The sequence below is a fragment of the Chenopodium album genome, chromosome 24 (assembly GCF_948465745.1).
Source record: "Chenopodium album chromosome 24, dcCheAlbu1.1, whole genome shotgun sequence".
In the NCBI taxonomy this organism is placed as follows: domain Eukaryota; kingdom Viridiplantae; phylum Streptophyta; class Magnoliopsida; order Caryophyllales; family Amaranthaceae; genus Chenopodium; species Chenopodium album.
In genome coordinates, this window is record NC_137857.1 from 23637139 (window position 1) to 23654048 (window position 16910).

At 36.6% G+C, this 16910-nt stretch overlaps 2 protein-coding genes across 2 annotated transcripts; both read right to left on the minus strand.

Annotated features, from left to right (window-relative positions):
* Nucleotides 1-595: 595 nt before the first annotated feature.
* On the minus strand, nucleotides 596-3370 carry LOC145610670 (uncharacterized). Its single transcript, XM_081665972.1, has 9 exons — nucleotides 3237-3370; nucleotides 2950-3140; nucleotides 2675-2847; nucleotides 2111-2488; nucleotides 2001-2021; nucleotides 1603-1889; nucleotides 1413-1488; nucleotides 1052-1328; nucleotides 596-954 (listed from the first exon to the last, which is right to left on the minus strand). Exons 1-9 carry the CDS (start codon nucleotides 3368-3370, stop codon nucleotides 596-598), a joined length of 1896 nt encoding a protein of 631 aa, XP_081522098.1.
* A 4150-nt stretch (nucleotides 3371-7520) lies between these two features.
* LOC145612145 (protein kinase PINOID-like) lies at nucleotides 7521-14136 on the minus strand. The gene is made up of 3 exons (XM_081667517.1): nucleotides 13439-14136; nucleotides 8668-9092; nucleotides 7521-8512 (listed from the first exon to the last, which is right to left on the minus strand). Exons 1-3 carry the CDS (start codon nucleotides 13942-13944, stop codon nucleotides 8115-8117), a joined length of 1329 nt encoding a protein of 442 aa, XP_081523643.1. The 5' UTR covers nucleotides 13945-14136; the 3' UTR covers nucleotides 7521-8114.
* Between the last annotated feature and the right edge of the window lie 2774 nt (nucleotides 14137-16910).

Below are 16910 nucleotides of genomic sequence, written 5' to 3' on the forward strand. Positions count from 1 at the left end.
GCACTTAGTCACATCCCCATCATCAAACCTACATTTAATGTGGAACAACGTCACATGATCGTCAACAACATAGGTCCCAGATATGGAAATTGGAATATAAGTTCAAGTAATGTAAACAAATCTACAGACATACCATTGCGAAGCAGGATCTAATACTATCAACTCAGCAGACTGTGATCCCTATCCTTGCTGCCTCTGCCCTGGTGCCCCTGAAGTTGTTGCCCATTGCCTTGTACTTGAATTTTTGATTGGGTGAAGGCGGGATCCTCAGGGTCACTCAAATCATGGGCCTCCGCTTCCTCCATTTCCTCGTCATCATCAAACACCAAAGCACGTGCTTTCTCCTTTCCTTTTTTTTTCTTCGACGCTTCTCCTTTTTTGTCTCCCGCCATAACCACCTGAGATAATAATTGTTAGTAACGAATACATGATATTATGCAAATAACAATTATTAGAATTATAAAGCGTTATAATACATATAATGCAATGTAGTGTTATGTAATAGACATAATACAAAATAGAGCAATGTTACATGATACAAAATACATAGAGTTTCATAATCTCATATTGATTTTACAATAACAAACAAATTATCCTAATCAGTACTTTCAACACTATTATCACTAGTGGATTCATCACTACTATCATCTAAAAACACATCGATGTCATCATCCTCGTCACTGTCACTAGAGTCAACACTAGATTCGTCATCCTCATCGCTTGAGATAATTAGGCCGACATCATAATCTTCATCTTCATCATCATCTTCAAGGTCATAATCAGGAATGTCATTTGGTGGATAAAGCGTAGCATGTACTTGTGGGGACGGTGCCTGCAAAAACTCAAGGTCCACCGGATCATCAACGACTGACCTTCCTTGTGTTTTAAACACAGCCCACCATTGAACTCGATCCCGTTTTAGGCTAGGGTAGGATGCGTAGTACATTTGGGTCACTTGATAAGATAACACAAAGGGATCATACTTGGGGTATTTTTTTAGTATGATTTACTTCGACAAGCTTGTATTGTTCATGTATGTTCATACCTCTACCACAATCCATCCAACTACACTTAAACAGAATAGTCTTGTACTGTTTTTCCGGGCCAGTGTAGACTAGTTCAATTATGTCATCTAGAATCCCAAAGTACTCTCCACCGTCCTCACTAGACACACACACACCATAATTCATGGTAGACTTGTGCTTGCCATTGAAATGTGTATGGATATTAGATCCACCCACAAAAATCTGCTTCCATGTTCGAACACGCTTGAAAGGGCGCATGGACAGTGCTAGCAAGACATCCGAATTTGGTTTTTCTCCAACCAACTACACATGTCACAATACATCAAATTGATAAAATTGCAACATCTATAATTCATATTTACATAAAAGCTAGAAAGTTCCTATCACCCTGTGATGAAACCAATCAGAGAATTGAGATTCACATTTCTCCATGACTTCTTCTCTACGCAGGTAAGGTCGAGTACTAAGAATTTAGTCCTCAAACTTCCTATTTGATAAATGAACCAAGATAAATTAGTAGTTCAACCATTTTAATTGTTTAGAACTTTGAATTCAATTCATTCCTTAAAACGTATACCTTTCGTATTCGCCAAGAATACCGCTGTTTCTTAACACCAACAAATGAGCACACTCGAGTTCCTTGTCATCTAAATATCGAGTTTTACCCTCAGTTGAGACACGACCACTGTCCACCGAGAACAACTCTGGTAAGTCTGCGTTGTCCATATTGCTATCAACATCTACATTCACATTACGACCGAGATCTCGTGTTTTTGTGTCGACCGACGCTTGAAAGTAATTTGAGCAGAAGTTTGCTATCTCTTCAGAGAGATAAGCATTGCATATGGAACCTTCAACCCGAGCCTTGTTCCCAATTTTTCATTTCAAGTGATTCAAGAACCTGCAATTACATTGAACAAGTCATGACAGTGAATGGTTTGTAAGAAAGAGGATGTGAAAGGGTCTTGAAATCACCTTTCGAAGGGATACATCCATCTATATTAAACAGGACCACATAAATTGCCTTCATATGGAAAATGAATAGGTAAATGCTCCATGGAGTTAAAGAAAGCAGGGGGGAAAACCTTCTCAAGCTTACAAAGGATTTCAGCGATGTTTTTCTCCAACCGCTCCATGTCACTAACTGTGATTGTGTAGCAACACAAATCGCGGAAGAATAGACTGATCTCTGTAATCGCATTCCAAATATGGACAGGGAGCAATTCCCTCAAGGCGGTGGGCAACAACCTCTCCATGAACACATGACAGTCGTGGCTCTTCTTTCCATAAAGCTTACATTCTTGCAAATCTACACATCTGCTCAAATTGGAGGCGTATCCATCAGGAAACCGCAATTGTTTAACCCACTCACACAACACTTTTCTCTGAGCCTTGTCAAGAGCGAATGGGGCTTTTGGCATGAACTCTTTTCCTTTGTCATCCTCCTGAAGATGGAGTTGTGGCTGTTTACAGTATTTGGCATGTCATTTCGGGCAGATGGCGTGTCACATGTATGCTTTTTCACATCCATGATAGTGTGAATTAACTGATCAAAGAAGTTCTTTATAATGTGCATGACATCTAAGTTGTGACGGACGAGCAAATGCTTCCAATAAGGAAGGTCCCAAAGCGTGTTTTGCTTGAACCACCCTTTTTTGGCTGTTTTGAGAAGTTTCAGTGCTCCCGGCCCATCCATCTACTGCCCTTGGAAGGTCTTTGACACATTCCCACGGTTCCTCTCCAGACATGATATGTGGTGGTGAACCTTTCTTGACTTTGTTTTTACAAAATGCAGTTTTACTATTTCGAAAAGGGTGATCTACTGGAAGAAATTGGCGATGACAATCAAACCAGGAAACTTTTCCTCCATGGTCAACCCAAAATGCTTTGCTTTTCTCCATGCAATAAGGACAAGCCTTCTTACCAGCTGTAGTCCAACCAGACAACATGCCATAAGCCGGGAAGTCACTAATGGTCCAAAGGATGGCTGCTCGAAGTGTGAAATTTTGTTTCCTCGAAATGTCATATGTGTTTGCCCCAACTTCCCATAATTGTTTCAACTCTTCTACCAGCGGTTGCATATACACATCCAAGTTGCCCTTAGGGTTTTTAGGACTGGGAACAAGCAACGAAAGGAACATGAATTATCTTTTCATACACATCGAGGGAGGCAAGTTATAAGGGGTCAAAATGACAGGCCAACAAGAATACTGTCCCCCAAACATACTATGAGGAGCAAAACCATCTGTACAAAAGCCAAGTCGAACATTACGAGGCTCATTGGAAAAATCTGGAAAGCAACTATCAAGATGCTTCCAAGCTTCAGTATCACTAGGGTGCGCCATCGTGCCTTGAACCCGAGGATTTTTCGAATGCCATGTCATTTCCTCCGAAACTTTCTTGGTTGCATAGAGCCTTTGCAACGTGGGTGTGATCGGGAAATAAAATAGAACATTCAGAGGCACTAAGCTACCTTTAGAAGTCTTCTTGTATCGATCGCTACCACACACCCTACATGTGGTTAACAGGACATCATCCTTCTAAACAGCATACATCCTTTCGGGCATGCATGAATCTTTTCATGAGGCAACTGCAACCCTTTCACAATCTTTTTCACCTCATAGAATGTGTCTGCCATATGGTTGTTGTCAGGAATCGCTTCATTCACCAAAGAAGCAAACCCGTTAACACATATGTGGGGCAAATTATACTCGCACTTAAGACTAGTAATTCTAGCAACCATATCTAACATAGACATTGAACTCCCTTCGTATAATGGTTGTTCGGAATTCTTCAACAAATCGAGAAAATGCTTAGCTTGTCCATTAGGCTCCTCCTCTGCAAAAACACTCGCCTCTTCCGAATGCCCTCGGTCTTCATCTTCATTATGACCAAAAGCATCGAAGATCATTTGACGATATTCATTTACCTGTCGTTCAGGAACTCCTGGAAACCCTTCCCCATGACACATCCACTCATAGTAATTAGGAACAAAACCGTTGCGGTACAAATTAAATGAAGTTTAACCGTTTTCGCATCCCAAAGCTTTTTGTTCTTACATTTAAAACATGGACACCTAACTTCATTGGGGTTGCTACTTTCGGGATGATCTTCCACGTGTTTAAGGAAAGGCCGGATTAACAGATTGTCCAACTTTTCTTTCATACATCCAGCTTCGTTCAGTTTGTTTCATGATTACAACTTCTACACAACTCACGCAAATGTATAATCACATTAGTCACAAAATGTATTGAATATTCATTACCCATCAAAGTGTCATGGGAATGCAAATAATATATTATTCTCGTTTAATTAACTAAAATAAACTAAATGGCAAATAATATTTTTTTATCAAAGTAAACTAAACTAATGCTTATTATAAACCAAATAAACTAACATACATAATTAAACAAGCTATTTACTACACTAACATATTATTTTTTCAAAGTAAACTTAACTAACAAAAAATGTTAACATTATAAATTAACATATATCAAACTTAATTTAACTAAGTTAACATTTTTTTTCATAATAAACAAAACTAATGCCTATTTTTAACCAAATAAACTAACATACATAATTAAAATAAAATAAACTAAACTAAACTAACAAAAAATGTTAACATTAAAAATTAACATACATAATTAAACTTAATTTAACTAAGTTAATATTTTTATTCAAAATAAACAAAACTAATGCCTATTTTTAACCAAATAAACTAAACTAACATATTTCTATATACAATTATATTTATATATTTCACTAACATGTCATTCATCAACTAAACTAAGAATTTTAAGTTTTATAATGTCATTAAACTCTAGATCTACCCTTTTTATTGACAATTACACCAAAAAATACACAATTGTAACAAATAAATTTAATTGACATATAATTTAGAGTGTGTAATGTGAGATTTAATTAATTATAGTGTTTTAAAAAATTAAAAAAAAAAACAGAAAACAACCACAAAACTTACCACCTTCGCACAGTGGCCGGAGGTTGTGGTGGTGGTTGTGGTTGTCGACGCAAAGGTGGTGGTTGTGGCGCCTGTCAACCCAAAACAGGTAAGGGTACCGTCGGCAGCGAAGCGGTGGTGGTAGAAGGGAAAGGGGCGGTGGCGGTGGCAGAGCAACCTCAGGGGACGGTGGCGGTGGCAGAGCAACCTCAGGGCAGTGGCGGTGGCTGGTCCATTAGTTAGGGTTAGGGTTCATCGAAAATTAAAAAAAAAAAAAAAAAAAAAAAAAAAAAAAAAAAAACCCGCGGCACTTACCTGAGGTGCGCACCGACGGTGGCTGAACGGGAGAAAGTTCGGTGCCGGCGGTGGAAACAGCCTCTTCCTCTTTCTCCCTTCCGTTCTTTCTCTCTCTTCTCTTCCCCTTTCTTTCTCTCTATTCTCTTCTGTTCTGTGGCTAAGGCACGAATTAGGGGGTTTTGTGTTAAATATTTTCCGACGGATTTAATTTCCTCGCAAAATTTAAATTGCGACGGAATTTTCCGTTGGAAATCAATTTTCGACGGAAAATCCGTCGCAATTTAAATTTTTCGAGGAAATTAAATTCCGTCGGAAAATTTGCGAGGGATTTTCCGTCGGAAGATCGATTTTCCGACGAATTTTTACGAAGCACATAATTCCGTCGTAAATTTCAAAATTTCCGACGAAAATTGTGGTCTGTCGGAAGGAATCCGTCGAAAATAAGCCGTTTTCTAGTAGTGCAAGAGGGTTGCTTGAACCCGCCTAGTTCGCGTTTCGTTCTGACTTATCTCTGGAACAGATGCGTTTTGAGATAAGTGACCCATCATGGGCCGCATGAGTCTTGAATTCAAAATCATTTTCAGTGTCATTGTCTGATTCGACCTATCCATCAATCAGAGGCCGGTTGGTTTCTGGAGTCAGTACAATTTCTTGTGTAACCATTTTTGAGGTACTCTCCCCACAGACGACGCCAAATGTTTTGGGGGTTTTTCCCCTTGGGAGAGTTACAACTTAGAGTATGGGTCCATAAAGCCGCCTATACTTGCAAAACAACGAAACTTCGGATGTTCGGAGGTTCGCCTCCGAAGATTAAGAAGGATTCGGAGTAAAAGGATGTAGAAAATAAAGTATCTTCTCGGATTCCGAGATCAGGTGTCTGTTTGTTTCTTGAGAGTGACAGATGGTGTAATAATTGAAACGTGCCCCAATAAATGGGGGAACATCCCTATTTATAGGATCCTAGAAAGGTGTGTCCTCTCCTAGGGTTTGATGACCTAGGAGTTAGGGCAGCGCCGTTTTTAGGGCTCCTTGGGATTTTGGCCTTGAAGGCCGCCATTCCCAAAGGGCTATATCTACGTGACACGTGTCGTCATCTAGGAAGTCCATTTGGGCGCCCCTTCTAGTGACACGTGTCACACTCTTATTAGGTCATTTGGCGGGGTAGAAATACCCAAATCAGTCCCCACCCAAACCTACTGTTACTTTTTTTATTATATATTTCCTTTCACATTCATTACTTTTAATAAGCTATTAACCCACTATCTTTCTTTTACAATTTTTTAATACTCCAACTACCCACTTACCTCTTATTTTATTTAAGTCAATTAAATTGTCTAAATGTATCGGTCAAACTGTAACATTTAAAAAAACACAGAGGAAGTAACATTGATAAGTTGTAAGAGTTATATCAAGTATTTTAAATGGTAAGGATAATTAGTCAATAACTCCATACGAACCATATTAAAGTGATCATGATTATGACTGTTGTTTTGCTTTTTTATGTTACATACAAATCCTTTTTTTATACTATTGTTGATAATTGATTATGAGATGGCTCAAAAATAAAACGACCTAAAAATTTTGGTGTTGTTTGGTTGGTAGATAATTTTCTTGGAAACGGAATTTTCCAGCTAGAAAGTATTAAAATGAAGGCATATTTATTTGGAGAGATAAAGTAAACATGGGAAATAACAAATCCAAGGGAAAAATAAATTCCCACAACCCAACTCCCCTGTTGGTGAGTTGAATTTCCTAGGGAATACAATTTTCTATGGTGTCTACCAAACAATTTAGCTTAATTCCTAGGAAAATTATGAGGGAAAAAATTTCTCATGAAATATAAATCACCATGGTAAGTTATTTCTCATGTGAAACAAACAAGCACTTAAGGTATAAATACTTCCTTTATCTTTAATTTTTTGCTCCATTGTCAATATTGGGTCAATTTTACTAATCATTAATTAATGAGAGAAAATATTCATGAGAGATTTGTTAAAAAAAATATTGAAGTGCATATAAGTTCCCATGAAATATAAGTTCCCATGGCCAATTTTGCTTATTAGTAATTTTCTTGTCCAAAAAAAAAATATTGTTGATTAATTTTTTTTTAGGGTAATGTTATATGTAATCCTAAGGGCTATATATAAGTATTTAATACGCTTTTGTAAATGGTATAAAATTAGAAATTCATGACAAAAACACGCGTAAATCAGTGTAATTAGTGTTTATATTTTCATGATTTCCTAACTTTACACAGTTTTCTAGTGCGTTTTTAATGCTTGTATGTAGCCCTAAAGGTTATGTTCAACATTTTCTTTCTTTTTTTTTCTATTGCGTTTTACATACCTATTAATAAAGCTAAGACATACTTGTTTTTTTCCAAAACACAATATGAAAACCATGAAAAAATTAAATGCTTATAAAAAACAAATAAAGGGAGCAAATCTCAAAAAAAAAAAAAAAAAAAAAAAAAAAAAAAAAAAAAAAAGATTTAAAAGTAGCACCTTAATACATGCACGGATGCAGGTACATTCTTTCCTCAACCTATCCTACCACATTATCATAATCTACTTTAATTTAATTTTACCCACGTTATACGTGAGACGTGACGTATTTCTCTGAATCACTCCTACATAACCCCTACACCTAATTAGTAATTATTTAGTGCCCCGAAATTTTTTTTTTAAAAAAAAGAAAAATTATTTTTCTCTCTCCTCTATTAAATTAGACAGCTCGAATATACAACTGTCCCCACCAGACTGTCAATGTCCCCACATATAACGGGACCGACAAGCCACGTGGAGTTAATCTCAACCGTTCAAAATCACTTTCCATCAAAAATAATCAAACGCCGTTGATTCCTTTCTACCCTTAAACGACGTCGCACCTGAGGGGCAATGTTGTCGTAACCCCGGTACTGCAGGCGGTGTCAACGACCTCACAAGCGCGAAATTCAACTCCTTGAAAAACGGGTGGGTCTTGACGTCAGCAGCTCCACGGCTCGACCCGAGCCGACTCGTCGGGTCCTTTATTAAAAGCACGGAAATTAGGCCACGTGCGTGTGATTCCAACGTGGAAGTAGGAGATTGAGTTGGAAATACCAAGGGCTTCTTTAGTATGTTACGCAGCGTGGCTGCATTTGACGGACCCGCAAACGGGGTCCGTCCGTATATCATTTCGTATAAAAATATTCCAAACGCCCACCAATCTACGGCATTTCCATGGGAGTTACCTGTTAATGTAAAGTGGATTACATTAATATATATTAATTATATATATATATACACGTAATACAAAATAAAATTTAACTTGTCTTAAACTCCTAATAAGATGTACTTGACAAAGATACAATATTAATAAATATAGCCAAACCGACTTTAATATTACCTGAAGCAACTTCCGGAGCGATGTATTCGTGGGTTCCTACGAAGGAGCATGACCTAGCTGTAACCGGCTCTGCTACAAAGAGCCGGTTACCGCTTAAGGTTTGGATTTTCTTTGACCGGAATAGGCGGTTGTAAGGGATGCATGAAAATAACGGAGTAGTGTTGTTGGTTGAACTTGAAGTGCATGAGTTTGTTTTGGGGGAAGTGTTGGGTGGAGAAGTGTGAGCCGTTGGATGGTGTGATGGGGATGAAAAATGAGGGGATTGGACGGCTGGGATGGAATCAGAGCATAAAGAGAGGTCGAAATCAGAGAGCATGATGTGACCGTCTGATCTGACTAAAACGTTCTCGGGTTTTAAGTCTCTGTAAATGATTCCAAGCATGTGGAGATATTCCAACGCAACTAATACTTCTGCTGCGTAGAACCTGAACCATACATGTAACAAACTAATTCAGTTTTGCACAACATTATATTTTAAGCTACACACAAAAAAAAAAAAAAAAAAAAAAAAAAAAAAAAAAATATACTTGTATGTAAAATTTTGCAATGCGATAAATTTGCATTAGCAGGAATTATTAGCTATTAAAAATTAAAATTTGACAATAGTTCATTGCGAGTAGCATTTAAAAAAAAAACAAACAAAAGATAAAATGGAGTAGTCAGGATAATAAGAAGTACGAAATATATACATACTATACTTAGTAGGAAGGACCTATTTTCGATCCCCACATTAACAATTGGGATGGAAATGGAACCTTATCACATCCCTGAATCTGGATTAATCCAAAGGATGAATCGGGTGAAAAAACCAAAAATAGTACTTTATAATAAAGTCCAGAAATTAAGAAGTAGGAAGTCATTTTTTTTATATATATAGTACGAAGTATAGACATATTATTTCACTATTTTATGATGTCGAATTAAAGGCAATATCTTAATTTTTTACGATAATATCTCAAAGATTATGAACACACCAAATACTCCAAATTAATTTATGTATTTTTCATTCAAGCCAATCTAATGCAAATTTTTAAATTTAATGGAATAAATAATGACAAGGACTCTTATCACATCTCTACTATTCCTCTATTATAACTAGTTGGTTTGCAAAAACTTTTAAGAAATTGATTGATGATTCATGATTGTATTACATGCATACTCTAATACACGCATAGATCAATTACTTAGAAACTTTTTTGGCAATACATATATATATAATTTGTCGGCTAATATAATTTTTTTGGCACGTCTATACTTCTTCATTGGGTTAAAATTTTGCATGGGTCAATTCAACACTATTAGCGTAATAGACCTTTGGGAAGATAGAAGTTAGGGCTCTATAGCCCCAAATGCCCCAAGTGGCCAAACATTGAACCACCTAATTTGTTATCAGAAGTAAGACATAATTTATTTTACAAAAATACATTATTTTCTGGAATACTTCCTAAGAGAAAATAATTAAATAGCTTAGCTAATTGAGATAATTAAATTGTACAGCAACAATAAGTAAATTAATTATTTTTTCCAACCAATTTGCTAGAAAAGTATGATTAAACATGGGAACTAGATGACCAATGTCACTACTATATGCGTTTTGACTAATAAAATAAGACTTATACGTAGTATTTCATAACAAATTCTCCGGAATATTGCATAAATAATTTATTTGGTTAAAAAGTGTATGTATAATAAAGGGTGAAGAATAACAACAAAGTTTTAGTATTCTTTGGGCGTCAATCATTTGCGCGTTTTGTTTGCTAAGAGGGGACGAAGAAAGGTGGTAGGACGATTCTTAATAAAAACAAGCTTTGAGGAATGTCGACGTTATTCATTACTCTGGCTTATTTATTGCTACTGATAAAAAATACAGTAGTTCATTTAATCTTTAGAGGAAAAAACAAAACTACGGAGTATTTAATTAATCACTCGATATTACAACATCAACAAATAAAAGTTCTAAACATCTATTTTGTATAATTTAAAATATCATTTATTTGTTCCATTCTCTGTTGCTTTCTCTCATCTTGAAAGAGGGTTACTTTTGTCATTTTTTACGTTATTTTTTAATCAATATGTTTTAATTTTTTCTAAAATAAAATAATTTATTTTTTCTAACACATTTCTCTCGTACATACAGTCATACATATTTTTCATGCTATTACAAAAATATTTACAAATGATCCATGCAATTGTACCCATTTAATAAAATATTTGTATTCTTTTAGTGTAAGGAATTCGTTCACATTTATTGAACTAAACTGAACTGATTGGAACTGAACTGAAATGATTGGAGCTGAACTGAACTGAACTGATTGGAGCTGAACTGTACTGAATTGAGCTGAAATGAACATTTTATTTGAGAGGGAAATTAAGAGCTGAACTGAACTGAATTGATTGGAGTTGAACTGAACTGAACTAAACTGAAATTAAGTAAATGTGAACAGACCCTTAATAGATCAGAAATGAATATTTTATGAGAGAATGAAATTAGGAGTTGAACTGAACAAATTGGAATTGAACTGAACTAATTAGAGCTGAACTGAAATTAAGCTGAAGTGAACATGCCCTAACTATTCCTATTTACAAATTTTAATAACTACAAAATAATACATATTCTCAATACAAGTGTATCTATTTTCAAAGTTAATTTAATGTTTTAATCCTTAATATATATGTCATTTAAGCATTGCTTTCCAATTCCTTATTAACCTTGTTAACTACCAAACGTATGAAGTAAACTTTTTTAGGAACGGAAGGAGTAACACTCTAAATAGCCTCCAACTATAAGATAACTCTTTTATACTCCATTTTAGCATGAACAAGGTTGCAATGCATCTATAGAAGAAAGGAGATAATAAAATGTAAATTTGACAGACTAGTAGTACGTTTTCTAACAGTTTGTACTATGTAGAAGGGAGTAGTCTAGACTCTGGAGGGAGTTAAGTCAAGAATAAATATTTAAAATTCTAATATAATTATTTTAGAGTTGCTAAAGTTAATACTTGCATGATACAATTACATTTAAATAAAAGAATTTAGCAATAATGTTCATCTTATTTTAACTTAGTTTTGAGATAAAGTTAATTTAAGTAAAGTAAATTCAAAAATTTCTAATAAGGGTTGTTTAGACATATAACTTAGCTAAGCTTATTAGGTTTCAAAAAAAAAAAAACTAACCTAATTAAGGTTAATTTACAACAAAAATAAGTTCAATTAAATTTTAATAAGTTTTAGGAAAATTTGCCTAAAAGGGACTTATATGTTCACTATATTGTCTAGAAGGATATTATGTGCTGAAAGTTGTCTAAACGAACCTTATAAATATATTTTGTTGTTTGGAAAGACCTTGACATCGGAATCCGGCGTTTGACTTTGATTCTCCAGCATTGACCCCTCACGAGTATGTCACGTGACATTTAAAAAAATTACCCTCTCCCTTTTTTTTCCCTTGACATCGGAATCCGACGTTTAACTTTGCTAGTGTTTTGACGGCTAGGGTTGGAGGGAAAAGGGGAAAAAAGGGAGAGGGCTATGGTAAATTGATTAAGGGCTACATAAATACCTAAATTTACTTTTCAACAAAAATAAATTCAATTGGATTTAAATAAAGTTTTAATAAAGTTTAATATGGACTACATTTTCATCAAGGGCTATAGACTACGTATATGACTTAGTTTAATTTACATACAACAAAATAAGTTTGGTTAGATTTAAATAAGCTTTAATAATTTCAAGTAAATTTAAATAAATTCATATGAGTAAAAATTAAGTAAATATAAACTGAATTCCTATAAGATCTACATTATTTTCTTATTCATTACTCGAATGATTCATTTCAGTGTAAAAATAATAATTACTTCCATATTGTTAAATGAGTACGTAATTTTACTTAGCTTGAACTAACCGAAACCGAAAATTAACAGTCAAACGTAACATAAAAGAGGGAAAAAAATCAACAAATATTGAAGAAAATTTAACTTAGAGCTAAACTAAAATAAGAAAATTCACAAAAGGAACTACTTGTTTCCAAATAATATTGTTCGGCTAGTGGCAGAGTCCAAATCGGAGTAAAATCTTTCATTTATGATCCTAAGATGATTTATTTTCATTAAAAAAGGAAAAAAAAAAAAAAAAAAAAAAAAAAAACAGACTTAAAATTATTTTTTGAAATCAGAATATTGCCAAAACAGCAGACATAGCATCAACAGATGAAAAACATCTGAATACTCTTGTCTCCATATACAAACAACAATTCTGGTCCCAAGAAAAAATTAAATAAAAATAAAACAAAAAATAATAATTTAAATAATGAAATTCATCGTCATCTCATCATCAGACAGTAATTGCAATATCTCTGTGGATTTATAATTTCAGAAATTTCTACCAATAAAAATAATCCTGAATTTTGCAGCTTTATAGAAAAAAAAAAAAAAAACATCATTACTAGTATTAATTTACTACTGTAGTATTATTTAAAATTTAATTCATAAATTATACCAGTAGGAATACAAATTTTTTAAAATTACAAATCCACCTCAAAAATATCTTAATAAAAAAAATAAAATTGCACTGACTTTTTTAGGTTTTTCTTTGTAACCGAATTATTGTAGAATTATTACACCAGTCAATCAATTTGAGAGTTTTCAAGGGTATATATATTTTCTGATATTGATTGTATGTTTTAACAGTAAATACGGATTAGCAGATAAAAGACGGATACAAATAAGTTACCAAAGATAAAAATAATGCGGGGAAAGGATATATTCCGTACCTTGCGGAAGAGAGAGGAAAACGGTGGTAAGGCAGGCTATGACGGAGCGAGTGCAAGTCACCACCAGAGCAATACTCCATAACAATGCAAGAAAAATGAGAAGCGTCAAACTGAGCGTATAACGTAGGCAAAAATGGATGATCAAGCAATTTGAGTATTTTCTTTTCCATTTCCGCTCTTTGTGTTTTATTCTTCATTGCCAGCATCTCTCGATCCACCACTTTCATGGCATACTGGCACGATTTATCGGACCGAAGTTGACACAAGTATACGGTGCTTATATCCCCGGCACCGACTTTACGAATGAGCTGGAAGTCGTTAAAGGATAAAGGACGGTTGTTGGCTGCCGTAGAAGCCGAGACGATGGCTTCGAAGGCGGAGTCGGATGAACGATGGGGTTTTAGAAGGGAAAAATTTTCAGGTGATGAGTGTATTAACTCGCTACCTGTCATTGAGTAGGAACTGCTATTGCTCTTTGATTCGAGATCGTCTGAGAAATAGTTCATCTTAATTGAAATCTTTGGAAGAACATGTATGTGTTTAGGTAATGATGATGGTTTTTTTTTGACAAATTATGATTTTTATTTGTATGTTTAATTTGTGGATTTGGGGTTGAGAAAGTGGGTTGAAGAAGGGTGCAAAAATATGGAGAGAGAATAAAACAAGGTTTTTTTTTTTTTTTTTTTTTTAATGAAATTTAGAGTGGTAATATAAGTGAAGGAAAAAGGGTGGTTGAGAGTATTTATGCTGTGTGTACGTAAGATGAGAGGATGTGATGGTAATAAAAATAAAAGAGATTTTTGGTTTGACTTTTATATACTGTAGATGTTTTTATACTGTAAATAATGCTTAGGGTACCAATACCAATTAATTACTACAAGTACATTATTTAGGTTTATTTTACCAATTTTAAATAAGGTGGGTGTTTCTGTTTGGTGTAGGAATTGTACGACAGGACTGTGATTTGGCAGAGCTGTTGTTATTGTAGAACCTTGATATTACCAGTGGAGAATTCAACCTACGCGGCTGACCTCTTTTCACACAAAAATTATAGGGAAAAAAATTGTGACTATTGTGAAATGAAATAGACATGGCAAATATATGGTACTTGACTCCGTAAATTGTAGAGTTAAGATAATAAATGGGGTCCAATTTTTTGTGTCAATTCTGAACAAGTCGGGTCGGGTCAATTTTTAAAGTTGAGTTATGCTAATGTAATTTATTGTGTCCACACGATTTCAATTCTGAATAGGATATTTTTCGGGTCAGATTAGGAGTGATTTTGACACCTCTAATTGTGTTTGGGGTTCAACTTTTTTTTTTTTTACTTTGTGTTTGAGGTCTAGATTAGAAATTCCATTAAGCTTGTTTTGGGTGTTTTTGTCCCTTGGGAGAGTTACAACTCGAAGACTGGTCCGGAGGGCTTCTGTACCTGCAAAATCAACAAAGACACCGTTTGGGTGGTGCTCCGCTTCCAACGCTCAAGTTAGTAACTTGAAAGAGAGTAAAAAGTGCGGAATTTAAGGTGGGGATCTGCTTGGATTCCAAGCTCAGGAGTTCTCTGATGAGAGAGAAAATAGGGTGTAATAAATGTTTTGTGAATTTCTGAATGTCCCCCATTTTGGGGGAATATCTCCCTATTTATAGGGTCCTTGGGAAAAGTGCCCTTTCCTAGGTTATTTTAACCTAGGATTGATGGGCTGCGCCGCCAAATAGCGGATTTTTGGGAATTGGGCCCTTGAAGGCCGCAATTCTGAGAGAGTATCTGGAGAGGCCACGTGTCAGCTGGAGATTGGTCAAAGGTGACCTGCCAGCCTCTGACCCGTGGCACCTCCTCATTGGTCCACTTGTCAAGGGTGAAAAATGCCCCAAACATTTGCCCCTCACAGGTGCCACGTGGCAGGCCACGTGGTACCTGTGACACGCGTCACCCCATGAAGGGTGAACAGTAAAAAACGGCTATTTTGACAGTGATGACTGGATTTCACGCCGTTTCACCCCCTATAAATAGGGATTTACCCCCCCTCTCTCCTCTTTACTTTTCACACACTTGACTTTTCTAGAGAGAGAAAGAGAGCTTTTTAGAGAGAGGTGCTCTGATCCCGGTTGCGTTTAAGCAATTTCAAGATTTCCGCGTGCTCTTTCGAAGTCACCCGGTCACCGGTTGCTTTGCCGTTTTCAGATTTTTCAGAACTCAAAGTAAGGTAACCATCCGTTTCCTTCTTTAAGTTTTCTTCTTTTTCTTTTCTTTTTCTTGAGCTTGTATACATCGAATTCCGGCTGTATACATTGATTTTTTCAAAAATAAAATGAACTCTCCATTTGCACACACGGCACTGCCTAGGACGCTCAGCCGGTCACCAGGGACGGCTGAGTCTAGAACCGGGGGTGCCTTGTCTGGAGTTTCTGGAGTGCTTTGCTCATTTCCGGCTTCTTCCCTCTCTGTGTCTGTGCAGGACACAATGGCCAGAACTAAACAAACGGCTACCAAGCCCAGCAGGCGGCGCACTAGGGAAGTGCCCGCAAGTGAAGTTGTGAGGGAGGAGGATTACGAGGCGGCTGAGCAAAGTAACTCAGCTGAGGACACCCCGTCTACCTCTAGCAACAGCGACTCAGGGGGAGACGGTGAGGAGACCGCCTCCTCCCCAGACCAAAATAACTCAGCTGAAGGAGTAGCTGAGGAGCAAGAAGGATCCGGGGATGAGGAAGAGAAACTTGCTGAGGCTTATCGCCAAACAGCAAAAAAAGAAGCAAACCCGGATCCTACCAAGACCCGGATGAAACCTGGGGATATAGCCCTTCTTGAAAGCGGCTTCGAGGCTTTCAAACAACAACACCCCTTCGGGGAAGACTGGGACATCATCGTCCCTCTGGCTAATGCTGTTCTTGCCTGGGGGGATGATATTGAAAATGCAGACAACTATTTCGTCTGCTATGAGGCGGTGATAGAAGCCGGCCTCCGCTTTCCCCTTCACAGAGGCATCCGGAAAATCCTGAAGGGATATGACCTGGGAGTATGGCAACTTACGCCTAACTCTTGGGTCAACATCTTGAGCTATATCGCCGCCTGCGAGCTCCAGGATATTGAGCCCAGCTTCACCGCCTTCGCCCACATGCACTATCTCAAAAGTGCCCCAGGCGGATATGGAGCGTGGTACACTATCTCCACGCTCCCGGAGTACTTGATGACTCTGGACAAAGTGTCCAAGTGGGGAGGCTGGAAAGACAAGTGGTACTTGGTTTCCTCCCCACAAATAAGAATAAACAGAATTCTCCGGCGCTACAACAAGGAGCCGGCTTTGGTGGGTCAAAAGTGCGTACACCCAGCCCTAACTGCCAAAGCCCGGGAGCAAATAATGGAGCCGGAGTTTTTCAAGACGACAACTGAGCCCTTGGGGGATGGGACTCACATAGTTGTTCCAAGGAATTGGATCCCCCACCCGGATTTCTTTGCGGATGAGAGATTCTTGTC

What these genes read in the sequence shown, in the direction of transcription:
- LOC145610670 (XM_081665972.1), bottom strand. Translation starts at nt 3,370, where the DNA reads ATGGCGCACCCTAGTGATACTGAAGCTTGGAAGCATCTTGATAGTTGC. An exon ending in CATAGTATGTTTGGGGGACA is followed by an intron (nt 3,141 to 3,236) that starts GTATTCTTGTTG and finishes GCTTGTTCCCAG; the next exon opens with TCCTAAAAACCCTAAGGGCA. An exon ending in CTCAAAACAGCCAAAAAAGG is followed by an intron (nt 2,489 to 2,674) that starts GTGGTTCAAGCA and finishes TACTGTAAACAG; the next exon opens with CCACAACTCCATCTTCAGGA.
- LOC145612145 (XM_081667517.1), bottom strand. Translation starts at nt 13,944, where the DNA reads ATGAACTATTTCTCAGACGATCTCGAATCAAAGAGCAATAGCAGTTCC. An exon ending in TTTCCTCTCTCTTCCGCAAG is followed by an intron (nt 9,093 to 13,438) that starts GTACGGAATATA and finishes TGTATGGTTCAG; the next exon opens with GTTCTACGCAGCAGAAGTAT. An exon ending in CGCTCCGGAAGTTGCTTCAG is followed by an intron (nt 8,513 to 8,667) that starts GTAATATTAAAG and finishes TTACATTAACAG; the next exon opens with GTAACTCCCATGGAAATGCC.